The 16,393-nt window shown below is 38.0% G+C and overlaps 1 protein-coding gene across 1 annotated transcript in view; it reads right to left on the bottom strand.

The window, feature by feature from the left end:
• Positions 1 to 3,466: 3,466 nt before the first annotated feature.
• Positions 3,467 to 16,393, bottom strand: part of SEC61A2 (SEC61 translocon subunit alpha 2) — a 34,418-nt gene continuing 21,491 nt past the window's right edge. The window contains exons 7-12 of the mRNA XM_080660047.1: positions 12,543 to 12,696; positions 11,174 to 11,334; positions 10,201 to 10,398; positions 7,472 to 7,663; positions 6,930 to 7,006; positions 3,467 to 4,532 (exon numbers count right to left, since the gene is read on the bottom strand). Of these exons, the coding sequence (XP_080516173.1) occupies positions 4,346 to 4,532; positions 6,930 to 7,006; positions 7,472 to 7,663; positions 10,201 to 10,398; positions 11,174 to 11,334; positions 12,543 to 12,696 (969 nt within the window). The 3' untranslated portion in view covers positions 3,467 to 4,345. The remainder of the gene's footprint in view (positions 4,533 to 6,929; positions 7,007 to 7,471; positions 7,664 to 10,200; positions 10,399 to 11,173; positions 11,335 to 12,542; positions 12,697 to 16,393) is intronic.

Here is a 16,393-nt window from a genome sequence, read left to right on the forward strand (position 1 = left end):
TTATGTGTATATACCTGCATACAAGTTCTTTAGTTGATCTCTTCCCACCCATCCACCCACCCCCACCTTCCCTCTGAGATTTTTCAATGTGTTCCATGCTTCTGTGTCTTCTGGATCTATTTTCTTCATCAGTTTGTTTTGTTCATTAGATTCCACATGAGTGAGATCATGTTTTAAACATGGGCATCATAATTCTCCAGAGATCTTAATCCTTTTCCCTCTCAAGGACCAAGTCCTCTAATTTCCCTTATTATAACCCTACTTCAAAATCAAGAAATAAGGCACATGTAAAATACAGGCTAGCATAGACCTCTCTCCAAATACTAGAGAACTCTTCCTGAGCCACTCCCATGGGAACTGAGAAACATACTCTTAACTATTAATGAAGAGATATACGTAACCCAATTGTCCTTTCTGCTTTTTTGCTCTTCCTAAGAGTGCAATGTAGAAGTGACAGCTAAATCCTAGAGCATAACCCTAATGCCACTTACATTATCTATAAACATCAAAGACTATGCTTTGGAAATTAGTCAGTTTGAGAACTTGCAGTCTGAACATTTTCATCGGCTGGCACTGTTAATTTGTCAGAATTTAAAATTTGGTTTCCCACAAAAGCCATATTTTTTACTTTCCCTTGGGAAAAAAAAATCAGATATAATAATACCAGGTCCCTATTTCTATGGCTGGTCTTCAGCCCAAGGATGCTTGACCATCTTGGCTGTCCTGCCTGTTTTTACTTTATCTGCCTTGCCCTTGTTAAGTTATTTGGCTTTGTGATCAGAAGCTAAGTAAGATATACTTCCTGCACTTACTAAGAAGGTAAACAACGAAGGAAAACCATACTTCTGAAAAGGAAGCTTTTCAAAAATTGTCTGATCTCTTTTTGGACAATAAAACACACGCTTTAAAAATGAATTATTGATAAAGAATTGCTACTGTTTCAAATGGGGACTGGGATATCATTTAAGACCACTGTTTTCCTGCTTCCAAATGTTAGTGACATAACTGAGCAACCTTAAGTTGGTCACTGTCCCTCAATATTTTATTTTTTTTTAATAAATCTTTATTGTTCAGATTATTACAGGTGTTCTTTTTTTTCCCCCATAGCTTCCCTCCACCTGATTCCCCACCCCACCCCATGCCCTTGCCCCCCCACCGTCTTCATCCATAGGTGTAAGCTTTTTGTCCAATCTCTTACCGTACCCCTCACACCCCCTCCCCCCTGAGAACTGTCAGTCCACTTCCTTTCTATGTCCCTGATTCTATTATATTCACCAGTCCATTCTGTTCTTCAGATTTTTTATTCACTTGATTTTTAGATTCACTTGTTGGTAGGTATGTATTTGATGTCACTTTGTTGTTCATAATTTTTATCTTTACCTTTTTCTTCTTCTTCCTCTTCTTAAAGAACACCCTTCAGCATTTCATGTAATCCTGGTTTGGTGGTGATGAACTCCTTTAGCTTTTTCTTGTCTGTGAAGCTCTTTATCTGACCTTCAACTCTGAATGATAGCTTTGCTGGGTAGAGTAATCTTAGTTGTAGGTTCTTGCTGTTCATCACTTTGAATATTTCTTGCCACTCCCGTCTGGCCTGCATAGTTTCTGCCAAGAAATTAGCTGACAGTCGTATGGGTGCTCCCTTGAAGGTAACTAACCGTTTTTCTCTTGCTGCTTTCAAGATTCTCTCTTTGTCTTTTGCCCTTGGCATTTTAATTATGATGTGTCTTGGTGTGGTCCTCTTTGGATTCCTCTTGTATGGGGTTCTGTGTGCTTCCTGAACTTGTAAGTCTATTTCTTTCACCAGGTAGGGGAAGTTTTCTGTCATTATTTCTTCTAATAGGTTTTCAATATTTTGCTCTCTCTCTTCTTCTGGCACCCCAAAAATTCGGATGTTGGTACGCTTAAAGTTGTCCCAGAGGCTCCTTACACTATCTTCATATTTTTGGATTTTTTCTTTTTGTTTTTCTGGTTGGGTGTTTTTTGTTTCCTCATATTTCAGATCTTTGGTTTGATTCTTGGGGTACGTTGATCTACAGTTGAGTTTCTGTATATTCTTTATTTCAGACAGTGTATGCTTAATTTCTGACTGGTCCTTTTCCATTTTTTTTGGTATTCTCATTAAGATCCTTAAAGGTCTCACTAAGTTCCTCAGCGGTTTTTAGAAGATTCTTGAGTAACCTTATAAATGTGGTTCTGAACTCTATGTCGTCCAGTAGTTTGCGTTCCTCCATTTCTCTCATTCGTGACATGTTTCTTGGTCTCCGCATTTTGTTGCTTCCTTGTGTTGATGGAGTGGCTTTGTGTGGTAGGTGACCTCTAGGGGCCAGTAGCTCAGCCTCCCCAATCACCTGAGGTAGACGCCTTTGGTACACCCTTTTGTGGGCTGAGTGCAAAGTCTTGGTGTAGTTAAGCCTTGATTGCTGTTGGTACACTGGGAGGAATTGACCTCCAGGCCAATTGGCTGTGAGGACCCGCTATGTCTATAATGGAAGAACTGCTGTGCTGGAGACACACTTATGGTGCAGGACTTGTTTCAGTGGGGCTTTGGTGCTCACTGAGTCTGCCTCTTGAATGTGTCACTTATGGGTGTGAGGAGTTGAATTCTGGTGTCTCACACTGACCACTAGGTACACTGGGTTCTGGATCTCCAATGGGGTGCAGGTCAGCTACTGTCTGAGGCCACCCAGCAGGCGCTACAGCGAGGACTACAGTTTTCTCCTCTTTGCTTGGGTTTTGGAGGTTTTGGAGCTGTCTGACCTGGGCTGCAAGTTTGCTGGGTTAATCTGCGATAGGGCAGACCATTCATATGCTAAAGCCGCTGGTTGGAGCTTGGGTGGGTTTGTAGGTTGTGCGGGGCGGGGTCTCAGGGCGTGACTAGGCTAGGGCGTGGCAAACAGCGATGGCTGCCAGAAGCCGGCTCTGCATCTCTGACCAGCTCTGCATTCTGACCGTGTCCCCTCGTCCTGCACCCCAGCACAGTAAACAATTATTCCTGCGCGCAGCCCTGCAAGCAAGCCTCCCTCACTTTCCAACCCCACGGCAGATAGTCCAGCTTCTCCCCATAGGAGTTTGGGTCCCCCGCGTCTCCCCAGAAACTGGAGTTCGGAGTAATCGGGAGCTTATCTACCTTCGGGTTGAAAACAGCAGCGCTCCCGATTAGCGTGTCTCCGTACCTCAGCTTTTCCGCGCTTGTGCACCCCTCAATGCTGTTTGCTCTTTCCTTCTAGTTGTAGAACTTTCACTCAGCCAGCTTTCCCGTGGTTCTGGGTGATAGACGTTTTGTCTTTTAGTTGTAGTTTTAAAATTGTTGTGCGAGGCAGCAGTTTAGGTGTTTACCTACGCCTCCATCTTGGATCCTCTCTCCCTCAATATTTTAGGATCATGCACTAAACTAATTACATTTTACCTTTTGCAATAGGCATCTCAGGATAGATTTTGTATGAATACAATGAACCTACACAAAACATTTAATTTCAGAATTTTTTATTTTTCCAACACAACTGAAACAGTTGTATTAAATAAAAGTTTATTGTCTAGTTTACACTCATGTTGCTGCTACAAAGTACAACAACGTACACAGATTCCTAGCATGAATTACTCATTGTTCACCCCCACTGAACTACAGACATTGCTTGAGAATTATGTCTCTACTTTAGGGATTTAAAAAAAGAAAAACACAACTGGGGCACAGTATCTTGAAAGAGCTTTCTCAAGTGACTTGGAATTCAAAGGCATAGCCAATACAGTAAAAACAGCACCAACCGTGCTGTCACTGGGAAGAAAGAAGAATGGAAAACATGAACAGTAATTATAAGCAGTTTTTCTAATGACAGAAGCTTGAAGAAGCTTGACTTTCCCATCTGGGCTAAGTGGCTGCTTTGAGAAGGGACAAAAGGGAAGGGATGAAGAGGGAGGGCTGGAACATGGATACTACACAAAAAGTATAAAAATTATATCTAAAATATAGATAAGCCCAAAACACTGGAAAGTGGCAATTTGAACTATATTTATTTTTAAACAAGTGGGGGAAATATTGAGTGTTTTGAATGTGTGCAAAACTGATCCACATTACCTCACCGTCAAAACTGAACATGGCAAGGCAGGTACATTGGTTTCCAGCATCACAGGCAACACTACATGTATATTTTCTAACGAGTAATGTAAACTTCAGTTTTAAGGCAGCTGGTACTAATGCTGCACACAGACTTAAGCTCAGTGCCCATTTCAAAAATGGGACAGTTAGCACTTAAAAAAAAAAAAATGAGGGGAGAAATGGAGAGTCAGCATTATTTGACAAAAACAATGTGTCAAAATGTTTTCCCTTCACACAAAAATATTGGAACATTTAGAAAAACAAAGCACCCATCCCACCTACTTCAGCCTGTTCCTTAACAAATATTTCAAAATACTGATAAATAATAGTGACTGCAAGCAGAATTCCAGTGCCAGAGCCAATGGCCCCTAAGAAGTCGGCCAACACTGACAAGGCGCCAATACACAAACCGCCGAATGCAGCTGCGGTGGGGATATACCTAGAAGACAAAACCAAGTCAGGCAGCAGAGGGAACTGAAAAGGGGCAACAGAAGCAATAATATGTTATGTTGAAGTGTGATTAATCTAACAGAGAAGTCTGCAGTACTGATGGGTTGTCCATGGTGGTTACATGTTCATGAAAACTGACTAAGGGAATGACTTACTCCCTGATTTTGAAAAGCCAGTTAACAGCCAAGAAAGGCAATACATGATTTTGATCAGATCAGAATCCTCAACTAGATTTAAGTATTAAAATGTTTAATATTTTAAAATGGGTAACCTTTAGCTCCCTCTTCTAAATGAACAGTGAATTTTAAAATTATTTCTAAATATAATATTTATGTGACAAGATTTGGATAATCTTCTTCCAACAGTAACTGGACCTTGGCTGCATGTTATAACCACCTGGAGAACTGTTAAAAATAATGGGATTGTATTTAAAATACTCCAGAAAGAAAAAGAAAAAAGATTAGGGTTGAATGACAGAATAATAACTATTAAAGCTAGATATACATGGGTACATGCAGATTCATTATACTATTCTCTGCAGTCTATGTTCTCAATAAATGAAATTCAAATATAAATACTAGTGCCTTTTCAACAAATAATTATGGAACAATTGGATATCCACATGCAAAAGAAAGAATCTGCCTATCTCACACCAAACAAAACTTAGTTTAAAGTGGATCACAGACTGAAATCTAAGAGCTGAGACTCCTAAGAGAAACGAAATAAATCTTTGTGACCTTGGGTTAGGCAATGGTTTCTTAGATACAACAGCAGCACAAAGCATCCAAAGACAAAACAGATATATTGAACTTCATCAGAATTAAAAAGTTGTTCGTCAAAGGATACCATCAAGAAAGTGAAAGGGCAACCCAAAGAATGACAAAATATTTGTAAATAATATACCTAACAAGAGACATCCAAAATATTCTTTAATCTTTCAGTATCAAAAAAAACACAATTAAAAATGAGCAAAATAGCCCTGGCTGGTTTAGCTCAGTGGTTAGAGCATTGGCCCAGGGACCAAAGGGTGGGGATTTGATTCCCAGTCACGAACATATTATCTCATACTTTGGTTTGATCCCCAACCCAGGTGGGGGCACCTTCAGGAAGCAACCAATCCATGTGTCTCTCTCACGTCAATGTCTTGGCTCTCTCTCTCTCACCCTCCTCTCTCCCTTCCACTCTCAAAAATCAATGGGAAAAATATCCTTTGGTGAGGATTAACAAAAAAACAAATTAAAATGAGCAAAATATTTGAACAGACATTTCTCCAAAGACAATACACAAATGGCTGATAAACACATAAAAAGATGCTCAACATCATTTCTCGTCAAGGAAAAGCAAATAAAAACCACAATGAGATATCGCTTCATACCCAGTAGATGGCTATATACTAATCAAAAAGCAAAAACTAGTGCTGGAGAGGATGTGTGGCAATTGGAACCTTCACACACATACAGCTGTAAGGCAGTTCCTCAACATGTGAAACAATTACTGTATGACTCAACAATTCCATTCCTAGAGAAATGAAAACATACTTCCACACATACTTTCTACAAGTATGTTCATAACAGCATACTTTCTACAAGTATGTTCATAACAGCATTATTCATAATGGCCAAAAAGTGGAAACAACCCAAATATCTATCAACTAATGAATGGATAAACAAAACGTTATTATCCACACAATGGAATATTCACAGAAAATGGATGAACTTTGAAAACACTATGCTAAGTAAAAAGAGCTATTCACAAAAGATCACATATATGATTCCTTATGTATGAAATGTTCAGAATAGGCAAATCTATAGAGACAGGGTAAAAAGTTTCCTGGGGCTGGAGGGAGGGGAAGATGGGGTTGGAATAAGAACTAACTAATGGGTACAAGGTTTCCTTCTGAGTGGTGAAAATGTTTTTAAAATTAGAATATAATGATTACACACTCTGAACATACTAAAATTTTTTTAAAAATTAAGAACACTAAACCATATACTTCCAATGAGTGAATTACACAGTATGTGAATTATACCAATAAAGCTGTTATCAAAAAACTGGAACCCACTCACTCCAGACCAAAGAAATCACCATTCCTGAAGATGGGATGTTAGTAGTTTTTAAAAGCTCCCAGGTGATTTTCTGTACAGCCAGCCAACAATGAGAACCTCCCATCTACATCTTAACACTTGGCTGAGCTGTGAAGGGGAACACAATTCCAATTAAACTAATTTAGTTGTCATTTTGATGTGGAGAACAATTAACTTTTATGTTAAATTTTGGTCCTTTTGTGTGAAGTAGAAATGCTGAAAATACGAATTTAAACAAATAAAGAATAACATTTGGCAAGAAATGCCCCCACCGTGCAAAGGATGAAATCAAATGACCTTACCTATTAAGCTCATGGACCATAGAGGTATCTCTGTGGCCCCTCATTACCATTTGCTGTTCTTTAAGCTGTTTAGCTACCTGTCGAGAGAAACACAACTTTTAAAATCAAACTAACATTTCACTGTTCACTATCTACCCAGTTCTGTGTGAAGTGCTTTCTACACACTAATAAGTAAGGTAACAGGAACACCGAAGTAGGCAGTGGCATATCATTCCTATTAAACCTGAGGATACTGAGGCTACAATACTACACAACCACGTTACCGATAAACTAAACCAGTGTTCTCAATCATTTTTCACTATTACCTCCCTTAAGAAAAATTAATACTAAGAAATAATGTTTTGTCAGGTAGGGTTGAGCTTTGGAAAGTCACAAACCATTGTAAAGTCTATGTTTCACCTACCAGGAACCAATTTTTAACCCTATGGGGAGGTCATATTACCTCATTATTAATGTATGAATTAAAGTTTAATTTACAAAAATAAGATCTGACATCTAAAATTTATAAATAATTTTTATTTTGAAATAAACCAAATACTTACATCTTTGGCTGAGGAACCAGACACCTCTATCCACGTCTTGGAAAAGAATGCACATGATCCCAGCATAAAGATGATATAAACAACCACATGGACAGGATCCTCAAATATGGCACCCATAGACTCAGGAGGAGAAAGATAGTAACAAAGGCCTCCCACTGGATAAGAGCGAGCAGGTCCTCCCCCACTGACATCCTACAGAACAAGAAGGAAAAGAACAAATGGCCAACCTAACTTGTCAAGCATACATTTTTATAACTTTTCAAACTCCTCAAAAATTATGACAATGGTTTAAGCTCAAAGCACCTACAGCTAATGGCTATGAATAACTTAAGGATTTGCTTTTATATCTAATCTCTTCATTCCTTCAAAATTATATAGTGAGCATCTCTTACATAAAGATGTAGATATATTAATAACAGAAGAGTGATTTAAGAAAAAAAATCTATGAGAAGATAGAAATAAGACTACATTTATAGTCAATCTCTTTTTTTCCAATTAATCCTCATCTGAGGATATTTTTCCATTCTTTTTTTTTTTTTTTTTTTTAGAGCGAGTGGAAGGGATGGGGAGAGACAGAGAGAAACATCTATGTGAGAAAGAAATTGAGCCTCCAACCAAGGCACACACCCTTTACAAAAATCGAACTTGGGACCCTTCAGTCCTCAGGCCAACACTCTATCCCAGCCGTGGGCAAACTACGGCCCGCGGGCCGGATCCGGCTGTTCTATCCGGTTCTCTTGCTCTCCCCTCCGCTCCTTTACTTTGAATTTATATTAGTTCACACAAACACTCCATCCATGCTTTTGTTCCAGCCCTCCGGTCCAGTTTAAGAACCCATTGTGGCCCTCGAGTCAAAAAGTTTGCCCACCCCTGCCAGTGAGCCAAACCAACTAGGGCTATAGTCAATCTCTTATTACATTTAGAATCTGAAATTTTCTAAACTATATAAGAGTATGCAATGAAGGCCTGGGGAACGGGCAGAAGCAGAGAGGAGGGGGGTCAATGGGGAAAAGAAGAAGGGTACATCTGTAATACTTTCAACAAAAGATAATAAAAACATAAAAAGAGTATGCAACACATTAAAACCCTTCCTTACACATGATTCTTTCATTTCAAAGTATTCTATTAAGAATGTAATCAGCCGAAACCGGTTTGGCTCAGTGGATAGAGCGTCGGCCTGTGGACTGAAAGGTCCCGGGTTCGATTCCGGTCAAGGGCATGTACCTTGGTTGCGGGCACATCCCCAGTGGGAGGTGTGCAGGAGGCAGCTGATCGATGTTTCTCTCTCATCGATGTTTCTAGCTCTCTCTCCCTCTCCCTTCCTCTCTGTAAAATATCAATAAAATATATTTAAAAAAAAAAAAAAAAGAATGTAATCAATTGAAATATTGACAGAAGTCTAACAACGCACTGCCTAAACATTATTTGTTTGTATAAGAGTCTTGATACATATATACAATGGGATTTTTAGCAACACAAATATTTAAGAATTTTTGTAATAACAGAAATGGGACCAGCATGTATTTACTCTTATTAAATAAAAATTTTGGGATATAGGGTGTGAGAAAGAAATTTCTGGTTGCAAAGATTAATTTATCTTGATTCTTGAACTTATACTTCCAAATGATTCTTTTACTGTGTCCCTAGAATTAATATTACCAAATAAAAAGCACTGTTTATAGACAAATTCAATTCCCCAATAATTCTCTCATTTAAAAAAAATATTAGTCAAGGTGACAACATATTCTATACAACCATTCAATGCACTTATTACTTTGAAATTTTTATAGTAATAATTATAGCTGGACTATTAGTTCATGAGGGGAGAAAAAGATTCCTCCCCTCATCACAGGTAACCAAATTTCTGTTAAATGAATGGAAAAGGAGTATTATAAATAGAGCAAATCCTATTTCCTCCAAATAACATTCAAAAACCACTGTCTTACCCTGTTAAACTTCTTTTAAAAATTACCTTCAGTAAAAGCAAAGATATATCAGTCACTATAACTTATAATGTAAAAGATAGCATATTAAGATAAATGCACAATACATTAAGCACCAAACTTCAGTATAATGACTAAAAGTAATATTCTTTAGTGCAATACAAATTCCAGAATTACATACTCTGCAAAAGAATAAAGGATCTTAGTATTTTTTAATTCTATAGTTTTAAAGGAGAAAAATACTCCTTGGTCAGGTGATAGAATTTAAACCTATCAGAATTCAATCCAATCCCACAATAACACTTCAATAACAATGTAGCTGGACTGCTTTAGAAGAAGCTCTGATACCGAGCACCTATAAAAGGAAGTCAGAATTTACTGGATTCTATTTCTAGCATCTGTTCTCTCTTCAGTTTAGTAATTACATGCCTGTCTCCAGCCCAGTTAATCACAAACTAGTTTAGTGCCATTCAGGCTATGAAAAACAGGGAGAAACAGGAAAGGTTGACTTCTGTATTCCATATATTATCAACAAATAGCTTCTTTTTTAAAACATTATTCCAGACAATAGTGGAATGAGATTACAAAACAGAGAATCATGAGAACCATGTGATTTTAGCCTAAAAGATCATTCAAAGGAGATGCAAAAATGCTTCCTACTTAAGTGACTCTGAAAATGTTATAGGGACTACTTCAATTATGACTCATCTCTTTCAGTTAAAAATATAACCAGGAAATGCAAATTATAATAAATGAAAACACTTGAATAAATAATAAAATACTCACTGCCCACTGTCCTAGTAAATTAACTAAAAAGTTGCCACTGAATCGAACAGACAGCATCTGGGAAATAACATAGAGGTTTGACACCAAGGCTGACTGAAGAATAATGGGGATGTTCGAGGTGTAGAAGAGCTTGATGGGGTAGCTGCTGTACTGTCCTCGATACCGAGCCGACTTGATGGGCAAGTCAACACGAAATCCCTACAAAGTGAAAATTCAGAGTAAGAGGAACTGTACATCCTATATAATCCTATATAATAAAAGCATAATATACGAATTGTCCCCTCGACTGGGAGTTCAACCGGGACTTTGACCGCTCACTATGATGTGTGCTGACCACCAGGGGGCAGCGTGGAATATGGCGGGGTCGGCGATGCGGCACTGGCAGCCCCGATGGGCCCCAACAAGAGCGGGACTGCAGCGGGATGGTGGAGCAAATGAGCAGGTGGCGCCAGGCTAAGGTGAGTGCAAGCGGGGCCCAATCGCCCCACCAATTGCCCCGCCAATCACCCCACAGATGGCAACCAGTGGCAGCGGGGGCGGGACTGCCACCTGGCTCCCAGGTGCTGAGGGAGTCGGGCAGGGGCCCAATTGCCCTGCCAATCACCCTGCAGACGGCGAGCAGCGCTTTGATTGCCAGCCAGGCCTAGGGATCACACCAGTGCACAAATTTTGTGTACCGGGCCTCTAGTATCATATAAAGAATACAGAAAGCCAAAACAGAAACAGTAGGGAGTATGAAAAGATAATGCTAATAAAACTTAACCCTTCCACAGAGAGGCATGCAACAGAAATCCCTTTCTATTTCATTTTCATTCTACTTTTTGTTATTTACACCTCCGTCTCTAAAGGAATTATTTGCTTGACTAGATTTTGAAACACTGACTTATTAGAAACTAACATTTCAAATAGCATTCTCTTTAAGAGCAAAATAAAAATCCACATCCCACTTACTTCAAAAAGAAATTATACTTACCTGAAAATATATAACAACAGCAAACACAAAAACAGTAGCAATGAGGTTCATGAGATTGGGTAAGTTCTGACGGTAGAAAGCCTCCCTTAAAGCTCGGACTTTGTCAGTCCTGGTGGCCAGTAAATGAAAGAGAGCTATGACTGCACCCTCAAACTCGGTACCTGATAAACAAAGAGAAAAATTAACTAACTGTAGACGCATCATTCAAATTTATCTCAAAGGTCAAAACAAATAACCTTGAAAATCCAGTACACAGCAAAAAATATGAGTGAAAATAATTCATCAGTATTTATGATATAGTCATATGTGGAGCTTCTAAAATATTTTGATCATTGAGGCAAAATGTATGTTTTTTAGCATAAATTTGAAGTTTCTCAAGAGAAGTTTCTTGATGGAAACAACCAAAGTAGAGTAAGCCAAAAAAATATTTCATTCTTAATGCTTTGCTTCTCCTTTAGTTTCAAGAAGGAAAGAGAGAATTGCGGGTAAGGAGAGGGGTGGCAGCAGCAAAGCAGAGTAGAGGTCAGATTCAAAAGATATATGTTACTCTACCAAGCTTGCCTTTAAGTTCATTTTACCATGAACATTAATAAACCATTTTGCTATTTTCTTAAGGCTGGGATCAGTTTAGATGTTAACCCTTACAAATCTAGCATGGCATTTTGAGAGAAGTAGAAATGGGTAAAAGGAAAGAGAGTAGAAATATTTCAAAATTTAGGTGCGAATACCAAGCCAAGTAGAATAGCAGCAAAAGTATTAGTGCTCCCTGATGATACAAAGAATAACAGATTTTTTCATCTGAAAAATCTTTTTTTTTTTAAATATATTTTATTTATTTTTAACAGAGAGGAAGGGAGAAGGATAGAGAGTAAGAAACATTGATGAGAGAGAAACATCGATCAGCTGCCTCCTGCACACTCCCTACTGGGTATGTGCCTGCAACCAAGGTATATGCCCTTGGCCAGAATCGAACCTGGGACCCTTGAGTCCGCAGGCCGACGCTCTATCCACTGAGTCAAACCGGTTAGGGCACATCTGAAAAATCTTAATCCACTACCTTTTGATCCCCCTTGCAATGCTGAAATTGGTCAAATTCATGAGTTCTGCAGCAATGGCTTAAGCAAATAAAAATTTTCAAATGCTTGGGACCACTGAAATTTTGAATAAGCAGAGGCTAAAATGTAGACATTCTTTTTGAAGTAATATTTCAGACTCCACACATCTCTGCTAATAATTTTGAATAATTAGCATCAATTGTCCGCTGGAACAGTAAACCCAGATATCTACAGGCATGTACTGCTCCATTACGTTTTACTTTTCAACACACATCCAGCAACACTCGTGCAGTCGCAGTCACTGTGTGATGTACCTCTGCCAGTGTTAATAGTAGTGGGACTAAAGGCCTTCCAGACAATGGTTTCACAGATGTTGGTGGCAATAAAGAGGGAAATACCAGACCCCAGGCCGTAACCCTTCTGTAGCAGCTCATCTAACAGCAGCACAATCAAACCAGCAACAAACAACTGTGGGGAAAGAAATGCAAGTAAGCGGAAGCAAGAAAAAAATCAAAAAAAGGGGAAGACAAGCACCAGTGACTACTTTCAAAGTATGGGCATGTCTAACATTCAGACCTAATGGTTACCATATCACATTATGACTCTGCATCTTTTAACCCCCTTTGGTTTAATCAGAAGCTAATCCTAAAAATCAGATCATTAGAAACATTGCTATATTGTATAGCAGCCATTTCAACTTTTAAAATAGATGTTACCATCGGAACAGTTTCCCTTACAATAAGGGAAATAAGGCTTATTCGCTTAAATAAGGCTTATTGAAAAGCACACTATAAAACAAAAATGTTCACAGTTATAGAATTTGTGACAACAAGAAACTGAGTATATCCCAGATATCTCCAAGCAAGTGAAAGGCCAAATGAATTATGGTATAACAAGATGCAACTGCACACTGCCATGAAAGGAAAAGTATATGAACTATGTTGATACATTTTTTAAATACTACATATAATATTGTATATATTGTGTACTTATATATCTATGGAATAAGTAAAAAGGTGAAGCACAAATTAATACATACACAGATTATAACAATGTAAAAATGCATTCTATACATATAATGACAAAGATTGAATGTAAATTTCAAGACAGTTAAGAGTTCACAGGTTCCTAAGTTTGTAACTTTTTTTAAAAAATGAAAGCATGCTAACTTTAATTTATGTGAAACTGGAAATTCTTAATTTTCCTCTTGGATAAGACATATCTGTAAAAGCGTATACCAATTAAAAATAAGCCCTAGAGCCTGGCCAGTGTGGCTCACTTGGTTGAGCGTCATCACAAGCTCCAGGAGGTCACCGGTTCAATTCCAGGTCAGGGTACATGCCTGGGTTGGGGCTCAATTCCCAGTAGAGGGCGTGCAGGAGGCAGCCAATGGATGTTTCTCTCTCATAGATGTTTCTCTCTCTCCCCCTCTCCCTGAAATCAATAAAAACATATTTTAGAAATAATAATAAGCCCTAGACTTAAAAGTGACCTTGACCTGCACTTCAGTAACCTAATCAATCAAGGAAGAAAACACACTTCTATACCCCCCCACCCCCATCTCATGCCTGTCCCCACTAAAAAGACACCCTCTTACAGAAGTTAAGGAAATGTTACTTCTGTGAAGCATCTCAGCCCTCATTACTTACACAGTTCCCTAATATCCCCATTAGCAGAGCAAACAAACTACAGTACACGATATTAAGCATGTTTACCTTACACAGGGTTTATTTTTTTCCCTTAACTGTCATTTCAATGGTTGTACAGAGCCTAACTTGTCTATTGACAGTCTTTTAGTTTAACTTTCAATGGACTGGAAAAAAGAGTACAATTCTTAAAACTTCTAAGTGAGCTCATGAATCCTTTACTTTTGACATTTTGACAAAAGAGAAGTTAGGATTTATTACTGAGATTTTATTTTTACCACCATTATGTAATAAATACTCTCAATCATACAGAAACCCAACCCTTTGCAAAGAATAAAAGCTGTCTACAAACTAACAGCCAATCAAAAGCATTATCATGGGCTTCTGACTAAATGACTGATCGAATGACCTGTCCAGAATCACATGGGGCAACTCTGAATCAACTGTAATTCAAACCACCTGTTCAGACCAATGTTCATCAGTTTATAGAGTGATTTGTGTATATCCTATGAAAATCAAACTCATTTTTCTAACTGGAGAAAGGCATTATAGAAAAACCTAAATGAGAAATGGTTTCTATAATTAAAGAAATAATATAAAAGATGGTAAAAGCATGCATGCCCATGAGAGAAATTAGACACTAGGAAGTTAGAGCATCTCACTGATTAAAATGGTGATAAGAACTGAATACTAACTGCATGCTTTTGTAGGATGTACAATCAATATGAATCTCTAAAGCAGACATAAAACTAACACTGTACATTTCAACCCTACAGATGCATTCACGCGCACGCAACTCAGTTTGACAAAATAATACTTACCTTTCCAATGTGCCATGCACTGATAGTTTCAATTCTTTTTTTATTTTAATAAAGACACACTATTTAGATTTCAAAACTCACTAGTTGAAAGACACTGACCATGTGAATGAAACAAGAATAATTAAGTTGAGAAATACCTTATATAAGAACATGCAAACAGTTTTTAAAACCTATGTTTCTAGGTAGAAAAACATTGATCCAATCATATCTCTTCAGTGTACCCACACATTTTCAATGTTAGCAATGCCTTAAAAAGAAGCAAATGGGTCATTACCCACTGATGATTAAATAAACATGACATATTCTCTTTACTTAACACTAGAAGAATTACCATAACACAAATATCTGTGCACCAGAATTTATGTAAACAGATATATATGCACTGAATTTGTTTCATTCCTAGAACATAATTATTCCTGAATTTGTAATACTGAAAAAAAATTAAAATAGCTTAATTCCACTGAATATCTATTTAAATCAGTAACTAACACTTTAAGAAGTCTATACTTTAATCTAACTAACCCAGAACTGCTCAGCTGAGGTTCCGCAAAAGTCTAAATCTAACCTTAGTAAAACACTAGAAAAATTTTACTGATGCATAATGTTAAGAGCTAGATGCCAATTCTGAGTATCTTCTAAAAATCGGGATTATTCTAAACTATGGGTTGCATAAAGCAATTGCTAAAAAATAAAACATAAATCAACAATTAGTATTATCAATGTCCTCAACAATGCCAAAAGCATAAGAAGAAATTTTAAGCACTGAAATATTAAATTCAGTTTTCAGACAACCATTATCTTCCTATCCATTCCAACTTTTCTTCCTCCAATTCCAAAAGGCTATAAATTTGCCAATCAAGTGTTTTTTAAATGGAGAAATAATGACAAAGTTATTCTTTAAAGAAATGTACTTTATACCAAATAGAAACACACAGGGGCTCAGAAAACTACCAAAGACTCTGATTAAAAATTCCTCCCCTTGTGCCTGGACAGTGTGGCTTGGTAAGTTGAGCTTCAACCCAGGAACCAAGAGGTCACTGGTTCAATTCCCAGTCAGGTGGACATGCCCAGGTTGCAGGCTCGATCCCCCATAGGGGGCATGCAGGAGGCAGCCCATATCTCATGTTTCTCTGTCATTGATGTTTCTTTCTTTTTTAAAAAAATATATTTTTATTGACTTCAGAGAGAAAGGGAGAGGGAGAGATAGAAACATCAATGATGAGAGAGAATCATTGATCCGCTTCGTCCTGCATGTACCTATGGGAATCGAGCCCGCAACCCGGGCATGTGCCCTTGACTGGAATTGAATCCAGAACCCTTCAGTCCACAGGCTGACACTCTATCCACTGAGCCAAACCAGCTAGAGCATGTCATTGATGTTTCTATCTATCTCTAGAAATCAATAAAAACATATTTTTAAAAATTCCTCCCCTTGTCAAAAGACAAAAAAAACACTCCCAATTTGTTGTTGTTTGTTTAAGCAACTAAGAACAACCTAAATTTATTAGCTCATAGTTCTGTAGGTCAGAAGCGTGGGCAAGCTCAACTGGGTTCTTTGCTTTGTCTCCCAACGTTGACATGAAAGCATTAGTTAGCCTCGGCTCTTAGCTAGATGCTCTAGGGAAAAATCCACCTTAAACTCATTCAGAATGAGGTCAAAATCCAGTTTCTTGTGGATTGTAGGTCTGAAGTATATCC

This window comes from Plecotus auritus, assembly GCF_963455305.1.
Source record: "Plecotus auritus genome assembly, chromosome: 1".
Taxonomy (NCBI): domain Eukaryota; kingdom Metazoa; phylum Chordata; class Mammalia; order Chiroptera; family Vespertilionidae; genus Plecotus; species Plecotus auritus.